Source organism: Myzus persicae, unplaced genomic scaffold (genome assembly GCF_001856785.1).
Source record: "Myzus persicae strain clone G006 unplaced genomic scaffold, MPER_G0061.0, whole genome shotgun sequence".
NCBI lineage: Eukaryota > Metazoa > Arthropoda > Insecta > Hemiptera > Aphididae > Myzus > Myzus persicae.
Window position 1 is genome coordinate 43,433 of NW_019101405.1, and position 19,962 is coordinate 63,394.

At 31.8% G+C, this 19,962-nt stretch overlaps 1 protein-coding gene across 7 annotated transcripts in view; it reads right to left on the reverse strand.

The window, feature by feature from the left end:
* LOC111028979 (protein sprint) overlaps positions 1-19,962 on the reverse strand; it is an 89,732-nt gene that overhangs the window by 24,802 nt on the left and 44,968 nt on the right. For 5 of the 7 annotated variants that reach the window (XM_022307781.1, XM_022307783.1, XM_022307782.1 and 2 more), the window contains one exon: positions 2,000-2,177. In XM_022307781.1, the coding sequence (XP_022163473.1) occupies positions 2,000-2,177 (178 nt within the window). Of the gene's footprint in view, positions 1-1,999; positions 2,178-10,444; positions 10,669-11,258; positions 11,445-19,962 lie in introns of those variants that run through there. The other 2 variants (XM_022307778.1, XM_022307780.1) reach the window with 2 other exon arrangements.

Consider the following 19,962-nt stretch of genomic DNA (forward strand, 5'->3'; position numbering starts at 1 on the left):
TATTATATTCCAGACTATTTACACGGTTATAGGTTAGGTAACGGTTAGACCATTACACGGCCGTCTTGCAGTAAATGCGGTTCGCCGCTATAATATATTCGATATGCGTTTTAAAAATAGTTTCATTTATTTCGATTTATACAGAATAGGTACACATAATAATACTAATATAATATAATGACACCGCGCGCGATTGCGACGGGTTTCAAAAAAAAAAAAAAAACACTAAGGAGACGAGGAGGAAAAAGAAGAATATATGCGTAATATATATAAACCGAAAGCGAATCAAATATTCACCAAAATCGATAAATTACCGAGTAACGCGAACACGACGCCTCATTGGTATTCAGCAGGTGTTGTTCAGTCACTACATGGACGCCCCGTGCGTTTGTCGAGTACGATAGAACGACGTACATTTATATATATATATATATATACACACACATAATACTATATAATGACGTGTGTAGAACAATAGGACCGCAAACGGCGGCTGGGGAGGGTGGGGGGGACAAGACAATAATAATGCATTAATTCGTTCGTGGGTTTTGGTTTGTTTTTTTCGAATAAGCCACCCAAGTTTTTAGGGCCGAAGAAATTCTCTTCTATCGAAACCCGCCCGAAACCAAAAAGAAAAAAAATTAAACCTCGAGGGTTCGTTTCAAACACGAGCATTGCTTTTGAAAATGAAATGCTGGTGGGCGAGCGCGGTACCTTCAATTCGTATATATATTATATTATTATACACAACGGCGAGAGATAATGAAATTATTAAATCCATTTCTGAGTTGCTTTGCCTGTGCGGTTATATACGGCGGGGCCGGAGAACTTCGGTGAAAGTTTAATTGCACTATGCTGATTTTAGGTAAACGACAAATTACCTACCTACCTACCTAATTTTTTAGAACAATACCCTCGAAGAATCTACTATAGTATGCCTATGCTGCACTATTATAATACATATAATAAAGTTATTCCGTACCTATACAGTATTTGTAATCATAATAATAATATATTTCCTTAAAAAACACCACTAATGATTTGCAAAATAATAAATAAGCTCCTTCAGAATTACAATAATAAAATATACCCAACATAATTTAAGTAGGTATATAAAAGTGTCTATTATTATAATATCTAAAACTGTCAGTATGATTACGACATTACTAAAATTTATTGAAACATATTATGTTATAATATAATGCAGTGGTAATTTATGCACAGGTTTCGACGTTTCGTTAACTCACTGTTTCAATTATATTGCATAATGTACAACAAAATAAAAATTACATAAAAAATAATAAATCCTTTCTTACCGGCGGTAAACTAGAGAAAGAATAGAGTTAATATTTTTGAGTAATGTGATGGAAAAGCTCTATACAATGTGATATTTAATTGTATGAATTAGAAAAATAATTTTACTGTATATATAATAATTTAATACACACCATATACAATGTATACATAATATATGTGTCATACATTATACTGTTTATGGAATATTTTGCTGTACAGCTTTTAAAGCAATTAGGTATTAAAATCGTAAGAGTGCGAGATTGCTTAAAGCAAACAAAATGTGTAAGTTGACGACAGTGAACAACCCTTATAGTATTTTATATTATACTGCCATCATTTTATTGCTATACGGTTAATGACGCGTTCAATTGGCTGTTAGTATTTATCCTGTTCAACGTTTGCGACCGTCGGGCAATACATTTGGTTATAGAGCTTAATAACAAACGACCAACGATTTATGACTCGAGCTTTTTCATTAATAGCTTTCACGGATAAGCAAAAACGGACATCAAATTACTTTACGGTCTTCGAATTGTTTTGGCGCGGGCACATCACACGATTTACAACCAGACATAAAATAACCCTCTTATTCACTCCTCGACACAAACGGTTTACCGCCATCATAATTGTATGTGAATTTATTATTATTGATTTAATCTAGTTAAGTAGATAATGTTTATTTCGCACGTATAAAAAAGCTCACTAGTGACAAATTATTGAACTTGAATTCTCGGCCGTCGGGAAATTCTTCACCGCCCTGAAACTGCTTGTCTTCAGCACGGATCAGGTTGCCATCTTGATCTTCGTCCTCGGTCCCGCTAACCACGGGGCCCTGAGATCTTGCCAGACCATCGATGTAAGATTCGAGAAAAGCATCACCTCTGCAAAAAAAGAACAAAAAATCGAGGTCAATATAACAATAATTTGAAGGATTGAAATATCATGTATTATAATTGTGTATGACGTAGGTATATGTTATGCTACAAGTGAGCAAATTTTAAGTAGAAATAGGTACCTATGTGTATATATATTATTATTTATTTATTTAAAAACTGTGGTTCAACTTCCTTTCACTACATCGGGAATAAAAATTAATATTTTATATTAATATACCTACGTGTGTTATACATTTTAACCTTGAGGGATATAGACTATTTATAGTTTTACATAATAAATTGAACATAAATCTTTCAAGTCATAACTTCTACCAATACAGTTTGATTTAAATTAATTGTACCTATAATAAATATATAAAATAATATAAACCATAAAATCAATAAGAGGGACATAGTAATCTAATTTTAACAAAGTTCCTGTTATTGTTTCACTAACAAAATATAATGTAATAAAGTTTTGACAAGTTTGCCCAATTTCAGCATAGGGCAATATTATTCCCCTAAAAATATAAAAATATCAACCACAGACACACACAATTTATATATTACTATATCCCAAGGGAGGGGACTTGTATCTGGATATAATTGCTCAAATAACCATTCAGATTTTATCGTTTTACATAGGCCAGGCGTCAATATTATTAGACGCCTGACTTTTATGGTTGGTTATCTCATATAACTTTAGATTTACAACTTTTATAAAAATATGATTATTTTTATAAGACAAAAACTTTGTTTTTAAACAAAAAAAGATTTTGTACGTGCTTTGATCATTAACCTAAAAAAATTTAATGAATTTTTATAATATATTATATAATAAATAAGAACTGCACATAAACCAAGACGCAATTAATAACGTTGCAGTGTGCTGTTTTGATAAGCAGGGATTAAGCAACCTCGACCGCCCTTTTTGGCGGGGGTTTATTACCAGACAACCCTTTCAACTGAAGGCACAATTAGCGTGTGCCTGTGTGCGTAACTGTGTGTATGACAACGGACGAAATGGTAACCCGAATAGAAACAACGTTCTTTGTTTATCGCCGCTCACAAGTCACTTCGGGTCTCCTATGTTTTGTAATAATGGCACTTGAGCGACAACAAGAGTGGGAAGGGTGGGACGCCACATCAAACCAAACAACTTTTCAATTATCTATAAACGCAGAATGAAAAACTCTGAGGACCAAAAGAAAACAGTGTTTACGTATTTGTTATTATACGAGTTAAGTGATGTGTGTGAAAAAAAAAAGTTTCTCTTACAGGTGCCTATAATGGTTATAAAATATATTTAGCCTGAATAAAGTAAGAAATATATTTTGAATATTCCGAGCCTACCCGAAGGCTGATGGGGCTTATATACTGAAGATAAACGACTGGATTCGCATTATGGAATGGATTAGAGCCCTTTAAAAAGCTTCTTATCGACCGACATGGGCGTTCGGTGGCTTTCAAAGAGGGTAGAGAATGATATTCAGCCAACAATGGTGATTTAGACTTCAGATGTTAGCAAAGACAAAATAATCGGATTACACGTTACACAGATGCTTTTAAGACGTAATAAACCGGTACTAAAGTAATTATTTATTAACTCACAAAAGATGATAACAAATAAAATATTTTCAATTTATACAATAATTTATATTACAAAAAATATAGAAAAACAATATTTATCTATTCATGCTTCATTTGTATAGTAATATATCCAAATTCATTAATTTGTTGAAGTATCCTTTATTATTATGTATAAGTTTAACATAATTACCTGCAATTAAAACAAATAATAAAATAATTTAGAATAGTACTCCAGTTTCACCGATAAGAGCGCGTTTACTTCAGAGGTGAATTTTAATTTATTATATTATTGTTAATGTACCTAATACCAATGTACAGCCGAATATATATTGTCCTATTATTGCGTTATTATTATATTTAATCGATCTTTATTTCGCTTCAACGACTTGCCATTAACGTTACATAAATTTTATTGTTATTACTTACGTACGTCTGATAATAATAATAAAAACAACAAATATACCATTTGGATTCAAGAATTTCCAATTGTATACGTTATAGAATGAATAAAAATTTATAGAAAATGAAGAAACCACAAAGAATTTATAGGTGTAACTATACCATAATATTTCATCGGAACTGCGGTACTCAAAATGTGTATTCCAATAATTTAGCTTCGATCAATTCGATCCATATGTATCAACAACTTAAATTATAATTGTATATAGGGACAATGGTCTGTAATTTAGATGTAATATTCGAAAACGGTATTTAATAATTTATGTTACAGTTACAGAGTGGTATTTCAGATACAATATATTTAACTCAATATAGAGCCTATACTCTACACGTACAATAGTCAGTAAATCATATGTTCCGAATATTATATTCATATTATCCTAAAATCAACTATTTTAGATTTCATGAATAATGTAATAGTATTTTAAACGCCTAGAAATGAATAGACATAATGCTAAAATGATCGGATAAAGGGCGACGGTTAAAATAATAATCGTACACATATACATAAACAGTACACCTACGGCGTGAAAAGCATCACCACGAATAATTGACGGGAATGCTATTTTCATGGAGGGCGTCAGTATATTAACATTATCATCATTCCAACGGCACCCGATGCATTAAACCTGGTTCAGCGAGATATCAATTAATTTCATCCCGGAAGGCAAATAATTAGTTTTGTAACCCCTCTCTGAACTGTCCGTTTTAAAGGGAAATTCATTGACAGGAATTTATAACTATAGGGTTATTACAAATAATAATATTGATTTTAATAGAGTTAGACATTGATTAAATCATACACATTTTTAGACACAATATCGTTTCAACTAATGTTTTCACAATAGTTTGTTTCAAATGTTAGAGTAAACGCTGTGTATAATGTAAATATACATGAATACATACATACATACATACATACATTTATACACACTTTGTTTATTTATATAGGTTCTTCTTAAAAAATTGTAATTTTGCAATAAGATATTATTTATGGGTAATTTATACATGATAAACGAAAACATTTATTTTTATTAAGACAGCTGACAGAGTTATCATTTATTTTTTGATAAAAGAAATAAATACGTCTGAAAACAAATAAAAGTGTTAATTGCCTACTCCTCCCGAGAGGATTTTCATTGTTTTTTAAAAAAAAATAAACGTGTCTAAAGTTTTAAACTGTTATTACTTTTTAAATTCAGCAGAGGTAAAGATGAAATCCCTGTGGGGCATGTTTCCATGTCAAATCCAATAATCCGGGCCACTGAATTTGCCAAAGAATCCAAAAAAAAAACATGTACACCCGAGAAAAGGGTATACGTTATATTTGTACAGTGTGTTCTACCGAACGGAAGCCAATTTATTGGTTGTTGGTTGCTCAGTATTATGAAGTCATAAGGTAATAAAGGATTATTATATCTGATAAAAGGACAGCCGGGGTGGCCCCATTGTCGGTTCCCTTGCAGTTTTAATACTAGAATGTCACAGACAGACGCGTGGTCGCCATGGAAACTGTCTGCGAATCCCTACTACCCTAGTATATGTTTTAGTTTATACACACTGTATATACGTGGACAAAAAAAAATTACACTTCTTGCAATCACCCTTTGTACCGAATGAGTCATTTCAGTTACACCACGAGTTCGTAACACCCTTTTAGAATCTCTCCAATTTGAATACGATGATTTTTATATGCATTCAGAAAAACCGTATGATTACATAACATAGAATTTCAACTCTAAGTATATACTGTATAAATTAATTTTATTCATTTCATTCATTCATTCTTTTGAGGTAAAACATCGGGTAAGACCATCAAAGGAGAGATGCCTTATCTAATTATACCAACCAAAATAAAGCCATTTGAACTAAGTAGGATTTTGGGTAATAATAAATATTTTCGGTATGATTACTTTTGATCGAAAACCTGATAATAAGACTCAGATGTTAAAGCTCTACAAAACATTAAAAATCATTTTAAAAAACAAATTATTTTACGTACTTCTTTTGTTTTCTTCTTTAGATTAATGTAGAATACTAACAGCTACCTAATAAATTACTATTATAGGTCACAGCTGATAGTTAAAAATGAATGATTATAAAAAAGTATCATATTGTAAATATTTGGTAAAAAAAATATTAAAAGCATCTGAAAATCGAAATATTATTTTTTAAATCTACTATCTATTTTGAGTACCTAATATGAACCAAATTTACAAATTACAATACTATTACATTAGACCAACAGAAAAAAAATCAAACGTCTATAAAAAGACACTTCTAAAATGATAACTAATGTAGGCACAAAATAATACATTGTAATAGATCCCATATCACTAAACTAATCAAGGAATGAGCATAAGTTACTCAATAATACTATTATTATTATTATTATCATCATTGGTTATGTTCGATTGATATTATATACAATGGCAAATACATATTTATAATTTTAATGTGAAAAATAGTTATGAATTTGAAAAAACGATTCTGAATTTCTGAATAAATAATATTTACTATCCATAAATAGACAAGATATTTTGTTTCTAAAAATATCATGAATGCTGTACTTATTGTTAGCGTATACATTATGTGGTAAATAATTCTAAATTGATGATATGTTTCACAAAACAAAAAAAATGAGTGAAATCACAACATTTAAAATCTACTTAGAACCCGAGAGGTTAATCTTAACCAACTCAAACAGTAATTTTATTACTTATTAGCTACAGTAGTTATTATATAGAATTGCATAGATCAAATCCAACTCCATGGACGTTAACAATAATCAGTTAATATAATGAATGAACACGTTCGTCATTTTAAAATTTCAAGACATGATAAATGAGTGGAACAAAAAAAAAATAGAGTGTTTTGATTATAAAATATAACTGGTACAAATATATAATTTTACATTGATCAAAAAATTAATACGATATTACAATGTGTGGGTCAACGTCTTGTAATCATTTTCTTCCTTCACATAACGAATTCACGGTCAGCCAAATAAATAATAAAACAAGTTTTACACTGCACAGTGCATAGATTATATATTACGCAAAAACAGGTTGCCGATCTATACATTTGACCAATATCACAATATATTATAACACGTAAGATGGGAATACAAGCGAGTTCTAGCCGTTCCACGTGAGTATAAATTATAATATATCGGTTGGTTCCTACACAAATTTACCTCAGCCCCTGGGATCGGGTGACATTTTGTGTAACCCTCGTGTACATTCGTACCCTACTACACAATTGACGTCCGAGACCTTTGCGGCTTACTGTGTATTTTATTTTATTTATTATTATTTTTTTTTTTTGACGATCAACTGGGCCAAACACGAGCAGGTCTGGACATGTATTATGCATGTCGAGGAAGCCGAGCACGCGGTCTAATCAACTGGAGAGGAAATTCATGAAATATTCACAGACCCAAAGGGAGCATCCAGACGCAAATACGAGGAAACGCATCAAGACATTCGCGTTAGCCCATTAAAATATACTTGCATAGAAATATATTTATAAGAAACCAATTGGAAAAAAAACATATTTTCATCGGTTAGACATTAAACGAAAATATTGATCCATACATAATTCAAAACCTAAAAATATAAAATTAAGTGTTTTAATCCAGGACTTGGCAATAGTAGTAGTGAATAATATGGAGACTTATCATAGTCCACACTAAACAGTGAAAATAATGTGAATGTATTTATTTATCTAATACAATAATCTTAAACTATTACTTTGAAAATTGTTTTTCAAGTTCAATAAAACTAAAATAAACTTTATGATTCAGATAAATGCGATATTACATTTTCTTACCTAGATCATTAAATTGACAAGTTTGGTTTTTATTTTCCTTATGACGGTAAGTATGTATAGATATAACTTAGTAATATAGACATAAAAACTTTTCTAAAACTCTTCTAAATTATAATACTAATAAAATTTGTTTTAAATTGTAATACCTACAAAATAGTATCCATATTTTGAATACTATTATGAAACGATGGAATAAACAATACAAAAATGCAGGTATTTATATTTAATTAGAATTACATGCGGTATATTATTAACTACCAACCCATTATAATAAATTATTTCCTCAATGAAAGTAAAATAATCATGTTATGTTATTATATGATGATAATATTTAATAATAAATTGTATTTTTTTGTTTACTGATAACTAAATATTTCCTTGATTGACCAAATAGCATATTTTTTTGTTAGTCCCGTTTAATGTACTTTTATTTGTAAAACATAATATTAGATTGTATATTAATTAATAATTAATAATAATAATAATAATAATAAATTGTATGGTTTATAAAAGACAATATCATAGGGTAATTTGAATCTTCAGACTTTTTTTTTGCACATTGAATTGAACATTTGGCAGACATCCCTCAGGTCTAACAGGCTGTGTACAGAGTACACACAAATTTGACTTTATAAGTGTCTTACAAGCGGGATTGAATGGACAGGCGGACATCCTTTCAAAGACGAGCGGGAATTGGGTTTAATTAAGCATAACGGTATGTGGGGGCAGTTCGTTTCGTGATAAAACTTCTTCCAGAAAAGGGGAGGAAATAATTTTGATCGTTAGTTCACCATTGTTTCAGCATGCTTTTAACGATAACCGATTTGTCGCTCCCTTATTTTTTTTTCGATTCAAATCTCGACTGAAGTGTTTCAGCTTCAAATCTACATCGAAAGGACTAAACATTTGTCTGTTCATCAAAAGAGGGAGAACAATAAAGAAAATATAATATTTTTTCTTTAAAGAATATGAAAATACCATTTACGTTGGTGTAAAAATGGAAGGACAGAGAATCTGGTAATCGAATTAATCGACTGAAACGAACGGAAACTTTTGAGTTAACAATGCAGTGCTTAACAACAAAAAATATAAATTGTATGTTGATAAGGCGACGGTCGGTCGGTTCAGACTTAAAATCCAATTATATGAAAGTTTGAAATCTATTAAAAAATGTCAAATATTGTGTTAAATTATACTGAGAACAACTTTCTTGACGAATTATAAATAAAGTTTAAAACTGCAATTCATAGATAATTTTTTTCTTTAAAATCCGATTTTTTATAAATCATCAAAAATTATTTTAGCCATTTTGTCATCAATTTAAAAGAATTCAGTGATACAGTTATTATCGTTCAATTTCAAGGTTACTCGTAGGTAGTTTATATATATGTAATATGTATATACTATATAGTATATATAGACTATACAGCCATATAGGTATGATAACTTTATTTGAAGCAATTTAAATTTATTTTGATATATTATAGCAAATTGTTTTTGTTCGGTTATTTTCTATCTAAATATACTTTTATTAAACACAAGATAAATTGAATGGTAATTAAAGTTTAATAAAAGTTTTTAAAAAGTTCTATACTTGAGAAAACTTTTTCTTATAAATAAAGAGCAATTTTTCGATAAACTTTCTACAAAATTGTTCAAGTTATATCTATATACTTGTATTAAATATTATATGACAGAGTTTCACGGAGATTAAAAGTATTTTAAACATCATGAATTATTGGGAAAACTGTCATATTGTATAACTAAGTAAAATGTTTGAAAATCAGTATTAAAAGAGTAATATGTAATTAATAAATTATTGACAACCAATTTAAAAGGAAAATATATCAAGCTTTTCGGATTCTATATTATGTTATATATTTTTTATAAATGTTTATTTATGAAATGGATTACTCTATGAAAATATTGTATGCGAAAAATATGTCATAATATACACAAACTGCAGCATATAATAAAGTCACTACAAACCATGTATATTTGTTTTTTTATGTATATATTTTTAATGGGTGTTATGACTTGTGGAATATGAAAGCGTATATTTTTTTTTAGAAATGATTAAACATTCTCTAGGCGCACTAATAATAAAACAGTACATTTTAAAGTATAACTCGGATGGCAACACCAGTGGAGAACATAATAAATTTATACATTTATACCAACAAACAATTACATATTATACCGAACAGTACTCAAAACTTATAAATGAATGCGATTAAACAATCATATTATGTCTCAATTACCAAATAGTTTATTTTTTTTAACCATCAATGTAAAAAATGAACCAATGTAACCTACACGGTTTTTATACATAATATGTTTCAATCGACTAAATACTTTTTGTTTTTGAAAAATATAACACAATTTTTCCTCACCTAAAAAACAATCTTTTTTTGCCAATTTCTGCATATCGACGACTGCAGTTTACCGGCTTAAGCGAAGTCGGCGACACGGAACGGCGATTGAGTTTCACAAAACTCAAACTGTGGTTCAGAGATGTCAACAGCCCGCGGTCGGACGTCGGCGACAGAAACGTGGAAGCGCCGTTGCACAGGTGTTCGATGCTAGGCGACGGCATACCGGCAGTCTACAGCGCAAGCTGGAAAACCACGGCGTTTAAAAACAGATTTATTCAAGAGTCCGAAATTATTGTGACGGGGACAAAACACAAGAATAGAATTAAAATAATGACGAAAAAACCACCACGACAACACTGACCGGGCACAGAACAAATCGATTGTTTCGTGAGTTTTTTTTTTTGTTACTGTTTTTACCATCGCCGGATCCGGTGAACCGTGGATCCTGCGTGGAAAAAGGATACGGGCAAATAATTCCGAAAGACGTGACACACGAGGCGAACGGCAGAAATACCACATTAGGGTCAAGGAATGCTAAATCGAGTAGTCGCCGTCGGCGAGCATTATTGCAGCATACACATAATATTATATTATATACGTGAGCGTCTATTTAAGAGTGTGCCCCGTGTGTGGGTTAAGTTAATGGCTTGTACAACAACGATACAGATGACTTTTTTTGGAAGTGATGGAAAAACCGATATATTTTAAAAAGTGAATATTTATTCAGCGGTCAATGTGTCGCGGCGAAGATGGTGGTGGTATTTGAGGAAATTTCGAAGGCATATTATTTCGGATACGAATAATAATTGGAATCGTGAATAAATATATTTACCATAAATACTATAATCTGAAATCCTAATCACACCGGAATTACACACACACACACACACACACACACACACACACAGAAAACTGACGTAAACACACTCACAGAAACAAACACGATCGCGGGACGACGGGAGAATTGAGAGAGTGCGAGGAACACGACCGTCGGCCAGAGACGTACGAGCGCGACTGACGCGCGTCGAACGGACCGGCGGCGTCGTCGTGCGAGAAAAATCAGCGAGAGCGGCAGCAGCGCCGCCTCTCTTCCGCCTACAACCCTTTTTTCCTACGCACCAAAGTGCACCGAATCAATCGTTTTGCTCAACGACGATAACCAGTGCATTTCATCTGACCTTTTTCATCCTTTACACCGAACACTTTATCGAGAACAAACTCAAGTAGTAGCAGAGCCATAACATTATAGGTACAAAAGCTTCCTCCATAAGTCATGTTGGATGTAAATGATATAAATAATACATTTAATTGTACATACGTATAGACACATGATATAATATTTTGTTTAAACCGTAGCGCCACCGCCATTACCGCCAATAGCATAATAATAACAGTTTTACTATTATAATAATATTTTATTCTCTTTTAAGAGTCCTCTTAATGACCCATGTAAACGAATCGGTTAATTACCTTTTTATCGCGTCCAAACGACTGCATTATAGTAATGACATTGATATATTATAGTTTATTAATAGAAAACCCCGTTGGCGTGTTATTACGATTATATATAATTATTCAGCATAAACATTATATTATTATCCAATAAAGGTACGTAAGAAGACACAGCGTCGTATAGCGTTTTTAAATAAGTAATGTTTTTGAACTTGATATAAATGCCACTTTACAAAATTATTGTACACGCACAAGAACTAATTCATTAATTTATCAAGCTTGAACTGGAATTCAGTCAAGATGAGTAAAATCTCAACTACGTTTGAACAAAATTAGTTTGGGTGCTTTAACATTTTACACAAATCATTTATATTTACTATAATCCGATGATAAATAAATTATATTTGGTATATTGCATAATACATATAAAATATTGATCAGAAATACAACACATCACTAAATCATATACATTATAATATTTTATATATTTCTACATACTTTCTGGAAAACTACGGTAATGCGAGGTAAATAATTCAAATAAACTATGACGTTATTGGTTTTTTTATGAGCAAATAATTATCGTAATATAGTTTATAGTACTTGAACATGACTCTCGTAACATCGTAGTTATAGCTATTTTAAACATGGCCGGGTTAATGTCATATTTCGTGAAAAAGTTGAGGCCTTGTGGAGTCATTAAGGATCCCTCAGTTCGAATTTGATCGAATTTTAGGGGATTTTCCGATAATTTCTAAGGGTTAGTTCTAAATTGACTTTTATTGCCAAAGAAAACGGTACGAAACGCTAGGGCAGACACGTCCCACGTGGGATTTAACAAAATCGTGCAAATAGAACATATCAGTCGGACAGTAGGAAACGAATCAACAAAGTAACTCTGGTTCCGGTTCCATATGATTGTTACGATTTTTCACTATACGAAATTAGTTTAACGAACCTAAAGGTTTTCAAATAAATGTACAAAAATATTAAACAAACATTTATTGCATGTTTGGACTAAAACAAAATAACAAAATAATTTCTTATTTACCTACAATTGTATTTATTTTGATATTAGATAATTAATTAAATAAGCACATATTATTTTGTTTGATTAATAAATTACGAAATTAAATTAAGAGCTAATAACTATTCAAGCCATTAATGATAAAGCTATAAATATATTATACATTATAATTAGTAATTAATATATTAAATCATTATTAACAACAGTCTACAGATTGAATAAATTAATAATTTACCAGGAACTTGCTACATAATCCGATTATTATTATCAGTTATAAGTTATAACTATTATTATGTTTGTAAATTAATTCAACCCAAAATAATAATGTGTCTACTATTCAAAGTTTTTTCAAATTCAAACATGAATAAAACATTGAACAAAATCCAAAGCTAGTCAATTGAGAACAAGTTTCATCGACACATCGAAAACTTGACCGTGCCAACTTTGTGACGAAAAATACATAAAAATGCACTTAGACAATAAAACCATCGTCATCGAGTTGTGGCTGTCTTCTCGGAGGGGACGTAATATTAAGTCCCAGAACGGTCGTCTAATTAACCACAATTGGACCCACATATAGGGGACAATGACACATTCACTTCGGTTATAATAATATATTATTCGATATTAGTCATGTGTCACGAATTATTTTGATAATATTATAATATCCGACGTATTGGCTCAAGACCAATTGTATAAAAACAAACCGTTTGCTTACACCGAGCGTATAGGTTTTGTGAAATACGGTCCGCTACACGAACTTTGGCGATGTTTAATTATTATTGTTGTTGTTGTCTGGAGTGCGACGCACACATTCCTACACGCACGCAAGTCGATCAATCTATCGATATATTATAACGTGCCATTGTGTGTTTCAGGAGGTCCAATACGAAATGTCAATCGCGGGACCGACGCACAACACAATCGCCGAATGCCATCACTAATCGCGCGATTAAATTATACACATATTATTTATGTTGTACGCCCCCCCCCCCTGAATGAATCGGTTAGCGCGAGCGAATTACACGACAATTATTTTAATAATACCTAATAATAATAATTATAGTAGTCTGTCGAAAATCGCACTACGAAACAATAAACGAGGACAACACCGGTGTGTACATACAATAATAATACAATAATGTGTTGCATAGCGATTGATTTACACCGCGGCGGAAGCCGAGTCCATCAACGACGCTATTAAACGGCACTGTCGGTCTCGGAGCTTCTCCCCGCATGCAGCCAGTAGTCGGTATATAGTCCGACGATTTCGGTGAACATACACCCTCGATACATCGGTGGTGGTGACGGTGAAGGGGTGTGCCGACGACGACACGTCTTTATACTCGTATTATTATATCGTCGTCGCACCATCTAAATCGACTGTGGTCACGCAGACAGCAGCTATTGATAAACATTTCCGGACGACGACTTGGGGGAAAGTACGACGACGTGTACACCTACAGACGTGTATATGTGCACCGTGCTGTATAATATATATATATATATATATATATATATATATGTATTATATGTATAGAATTGCATCAGATAAAAGTAATGCATGTCACCAGCAAAACACGGGGTGAAGTATAACCCCGAAAACCACTGAACCATTAACAAAATGTGTTCATAATTTAGCATAATACATAACGATATGTACGCACCGCAAGTCCGTAATAACGTATTCATTATATTATACGACCATACAACGTAATAGTACAATACGAATAGCACGCGTTGGTACATGAAGATATTATGCTGTTCGTATGCATAAATGCACGATCTTATGACGTATAATTGATGTTTTGTTTACCGTTTTGTTTTGTTGATCCGCAGTTGCCGGGTCTTCAATTTCACACTCGCGGTTAATCCATACCTGTGTCTGCCGATCGTGTAGAATAATACATTGTAATACGCCATGCGGCCGTGTACATGGCCGATGGGCGACGACGACTATATTCTTGTTTTTTGTTTTCCAAACACATATCATACAGGTACACTATAAGACCGTACGACAACGTCATCGGTCGTTGTACTTTTATTTATATAATATGAACGCAATTAAAGTCGAGTGGCATTAGTCAAACGGAGTTCTATTAAAATAACAACATTCACTCACTCCCCGAGACGTAGTTATTCTATTTCTTACCGGCCGTTACACCGCCCATCGTCACAGGACTTCCACGCCAACAACAACAACAAGACGGGACGCAAAAGCCGGGGACGAAAAGCTTTTAAGGCTTCAGAGAAAAGTATTTATCTGTGGGTACACGAACGCACCACGCGGCAATTTCACCGACGTATATATAGTATGCCTTTTCGCGTACGTACGCGCCACCGTTTTGAATGCCATAACACAATAATATATCAAAGAGAAACTTTATCAAAGCGAAAATAATTAGCAAAACGTCGTTTTATCTCGGGAAACTCGCGTATCGCCTTTTACCAGCGCCATCGCGGAACGGCCGACTGCCGTATAGCCGTAATGAACATTTTGCGATTATTCACTATCGGACGGGCGTTTTGTCTACAACAATAACTGTGCGTGTGTATACCATATAATATGTACATCGGCTACAACTATACAGACGGTCGAAAGCCCTCTGTTTGTCGGATTACGTTCCATATATAATATATATAAATATACGGCACTATCCCCATCACTCCCTTCGCACTCGGTCCACGGTAAATAATCTCTCTCCATACATATACAAACAACCCGCGTACCGTCGCATACACAGCACGATGTGTTGAAACACGCGAGTCATTAATATTTTTTTTTCCCCGCCCAGCATGTACAGAAACCTTTCAACAATTCAACGGCATCGCGCGCGCCACAATGATCCCGAGAGCCCGTGCCGAAGCTTTTAATCCGACGAAAAATGTCCGACGGCTTAAAACGGTTTTGTTCGAAATCATATACATTTGACCGTGCGCAATAAGCGACCGTGGATTAAGGTCATAATGTACGGTTCGGTATAGATATTCTACTACGTATGTATGTTCAGTAATATAGCATCGAAGCTGGTAAAGATTAAAAAAAAAAAAAACAAAAATTAATAATAATAATTGACGGCCTACGTGTTTTTCTCTCAATGTTGTACGCCGCCTCGTTTCCGTTTAATCTATTGGTGTGCTATTTTTTTGTTTTCGTTGACTATGCAAATTAATAAACATCAATGGTACGAACGCTATTACAACGCTATTTTAATATGTATATATAAAGAGATTAATCAACTTGAGTTCTAATTTGTTTTATTCTCTTCAATAATAAAGTGAGAACGAGTTTTGACAATTAGGAAAAACATGCCGGACAGCATTCAAATACAATATAACGATGCTTCGCTTATATAATATGAAAATGTTTAACTATTACAGAACCCGATGAGTTTAAACTAATTATATATCTACATCGTTCATTTAAATTTAAGGAAATTCTTTACTATTATAACGTTTATATACATCAATTATTAATCGCATATTTCGTTATTTTAATTTATTTCTTAGAGCGATGAAACAATTATAGGTATTATCATACATAGTTAACTGTATTGTATACATTGATTACTGCGCTGTGTCAGCTAATATTATTCACAAATTCGAAATTAATATGTGACTTGATTTTTCACAACATGTGGCGTAAACCTTCTGAAACATATATATTATAATGATATATATACGTATATTTATATATGTTTCAATGTTTGAAACGATTCGACAATTTAATAAAACGCGCTGATATGATATTAAAAACGTTCACTGTAATCATAAATCGTGATACACAAAGGTGTACGTTTTATATTATTTTTCATACGATTTATGATTGAAAATGTTCGCTCAAACAATTTTTGCAAGCCATCGTGAATCGAGACACAAACAACTTACATAAAAACCATAATAATATGTTAGTAATACGTTATAAGAGTTTACAAAGTTTTACGTTGCATCGATATAGACAGTGGGAATAAATAAGGCACATACACGGGAAACTTAACAAAAGCAGACAATATTCTGAACAAAGCGAAACAGTGGTAGTGAACAAGGGTGGGGGAAGGGGACGTGTGTACTATGTGGTGGCAGGGAAACATACATAAAAATAAAACTCTCGAGAACAACTTTCCACGTGGAAAATTATTATTTCAGATAAAAATCTGGGCAGCGGCGGTATATGATATTATAACCACACTCGATTTTTATAGAGGCGAACTGCTAAATAACCATCCGGGAATGCCATAATTGCTTGCCGGTCACTAGGGAAATGATAGGACGTTAAAGCAATTTTAGTCCGCGAGCAACGTTCTAAAGGTTTTATTGTTCCTGCAGAATCAATTTGCGGCCAAAATACGTCCACAGCAAGGAAAAGGTCGATTTTAATGTTAGTTACACAATAGAATAAATTGTCCATAAAAAATCTATTGAATACTGTTTGATTTATTTTTCCTTCAGCATAGGAAAAAAAGTATAATATGTTTAAAGATGATTGGTCGGACCCATGATTTGATTTTTTCATGAAAAAAAACTGTAATAAAACTTGAAAATTGAAAGAATAATATCCGTTCTCTAAAGTGGTTGTCGAGAATAATAATACGGGAAAAGTTAAGTGTGCGTGATACGATACAAGTCTGAAGTCACATGCGTAATCTTTGAATGACTATCGCGAGACTTGGCCATAGGCCAATAGTACTTATTGGACTCTAAAGAAATTCCTAGGAGATCGCCATAGTGTAATACAATATTTACGAGAAATCCATATAGAACTGATTTAGGGAGAGTAATACCAATAACTCACAAAACTTAATGTAACATTTAAGTAAGATCAAATATATTGTACAGAGATTAAATATTTTTCCAAAAAAAAAAATAAATATTTCTACTAACCTCAAAACGTCATTTGTAGCTATACGTTTGTCATAATCACAAAAAAAAATAGAACTGTGTAGTTTGTATGAAAACGGATCAATGGATAACATATGTGTACAGTGTACACAGTGTAGCGTAGGTAATTTAGCTCTGGGTAATATGTTTTTGACATATAAAACACAAAAAACCGAATATTTATATTGTTTAAAATTGATAACAATAAAAATATTATTAATAATACCTTTTGCTTAAAATATTATTTCATTATTTTCACGAGCAACACACACACAAAAGCCGGGTCAAATTTGTTATTGTCTCTGCTGCTATGGATACGATAGAGGGGATCGGAGTTTTTGTTTGCAACTGCAGTACGGCAAAAATGAAATATTTTACGCAGAATTAAAATAAAGACCGTTTACACAGCTGATCCCGGGGGAAATGCAGAATGTATATTGTAAGAAACAGTCGACAATTAAAAAAAGACGACTTAAGTGGGCTCACGTGATCCCCACTCCCATAAATCCCGACCGTGAAAATGTATCTTCGTCTTAAATCTCCCGGTCCTTTGAGAAATCTACTGTTTTATGAAAGCTTGCAAACATTAGGACCTCGTTAATTTTCACGAAATGGTAATATTAAACTTTTGTCACCAGTTTGTTGGTTTATTATTACAACTGAAACCAGCAGATTTAATTATTTTGGCCACGATGTGTCACCTTATTACGTCACGAAAAACAACATAATAAAGTACCTATTAAACTAAATAGGAACATTTGGCAAAAATGTATTTAAAAAATATAGTAGTATTTTTACTACTCGAATGAGTAGTCGATAATCATCATTTATTGTCATAATATTGTCTATATTATTTTTTTTATTGGTGAGTTGAAAAAGTTTCAGCTTTAATAAAAAAAAAAATATTATAAAATAAATTTAAAAAAAAGAAAAAAATAGATTTAGCATTATTTATTTAAAGTTATTTTTTAAATTATTTAAATCTTTGTAAAACCTTAATGCTAAAAGTAATTTGTATTTTAATTTTAATGATGTCTTATTTAAAGTTTTGGGGAGTTAACTTATAAACTTACAAATTGTTTTAAAAGATTTCCCCGTTGGGACCAATAACCATCTCATTAAATCTATAATTTCAGTTATTTTTATTCTAAGAAGTAATGCATTTTTAAATATGCCAATTATTAAACAACATTCGTACACAACTCCATGGGTATAATCTAAATCTAAAATATCGTTGTATAAAAGTATGTACAAAATTAATAAAAACACAAGAGTAACTATAATAATATTCTTAATACATCAATAGCAATCAAATAAAAATATGAAAATCGAATAATAAGTGTAAAACAATTATGTTATTTATGCATTGTGTATAAGTAATAAAAACAGTAAACACTATACCTACTTGATCAAGAACATTAAGTAGGTACATGATACTAAATCAAAAGACAAAAGGAATGAAATACAATCAGTGCTAAGCACGATTTCAATCAAGTTTTATAATTATAATACATTTATATAATAAAAAAATATTAGTTAAAATTGTTAACTTTAAATATATTTAATTACTTCATAGTTCATACTAATTATTTGATGGATTGATTTTATAATCCTGTTGTTTGTCTAATTTTCAGAAACCAATATACATTTATTAAATTATGAGACCCGTTATCTTTCAGGACCGAACCGACAGGATATATTTGATAAACAACAGCCTTAAAATAAATAGACGTTTAACCTATTTTACTTATTAAAATTCTTGGACAATAAACTGAACAAAATACATTTTGAATTCAACTTAATAATTCAAACGTTTCATGAATCCAATGTTAAATTATTAAAAAGCATTGGATCATTATTTTCATCAAACAGTATAATATTATAATGAAATGGCATTATAGACAGGCATTATAATATGTCAATACATACGGTTGAAATAAAAGATATATTTTGTTAGAGATATCAGGAGGATTTAACGGTCCACTGCAGTATAGTAAGTACACAATATTATTATCTTATTGAATCATTTTGAAAATAGCCGCTGCAGGGTAAATAAGAACTTAACGAAAACACGGTGAAGAGTGGGACGAGAATTTTCAATTCGAACGCCGACAGCGAATAATATGAGCTATATATAGCATGTCAGAGGAGACAAATCTGATAAGGGGGGAGACATTTCTAC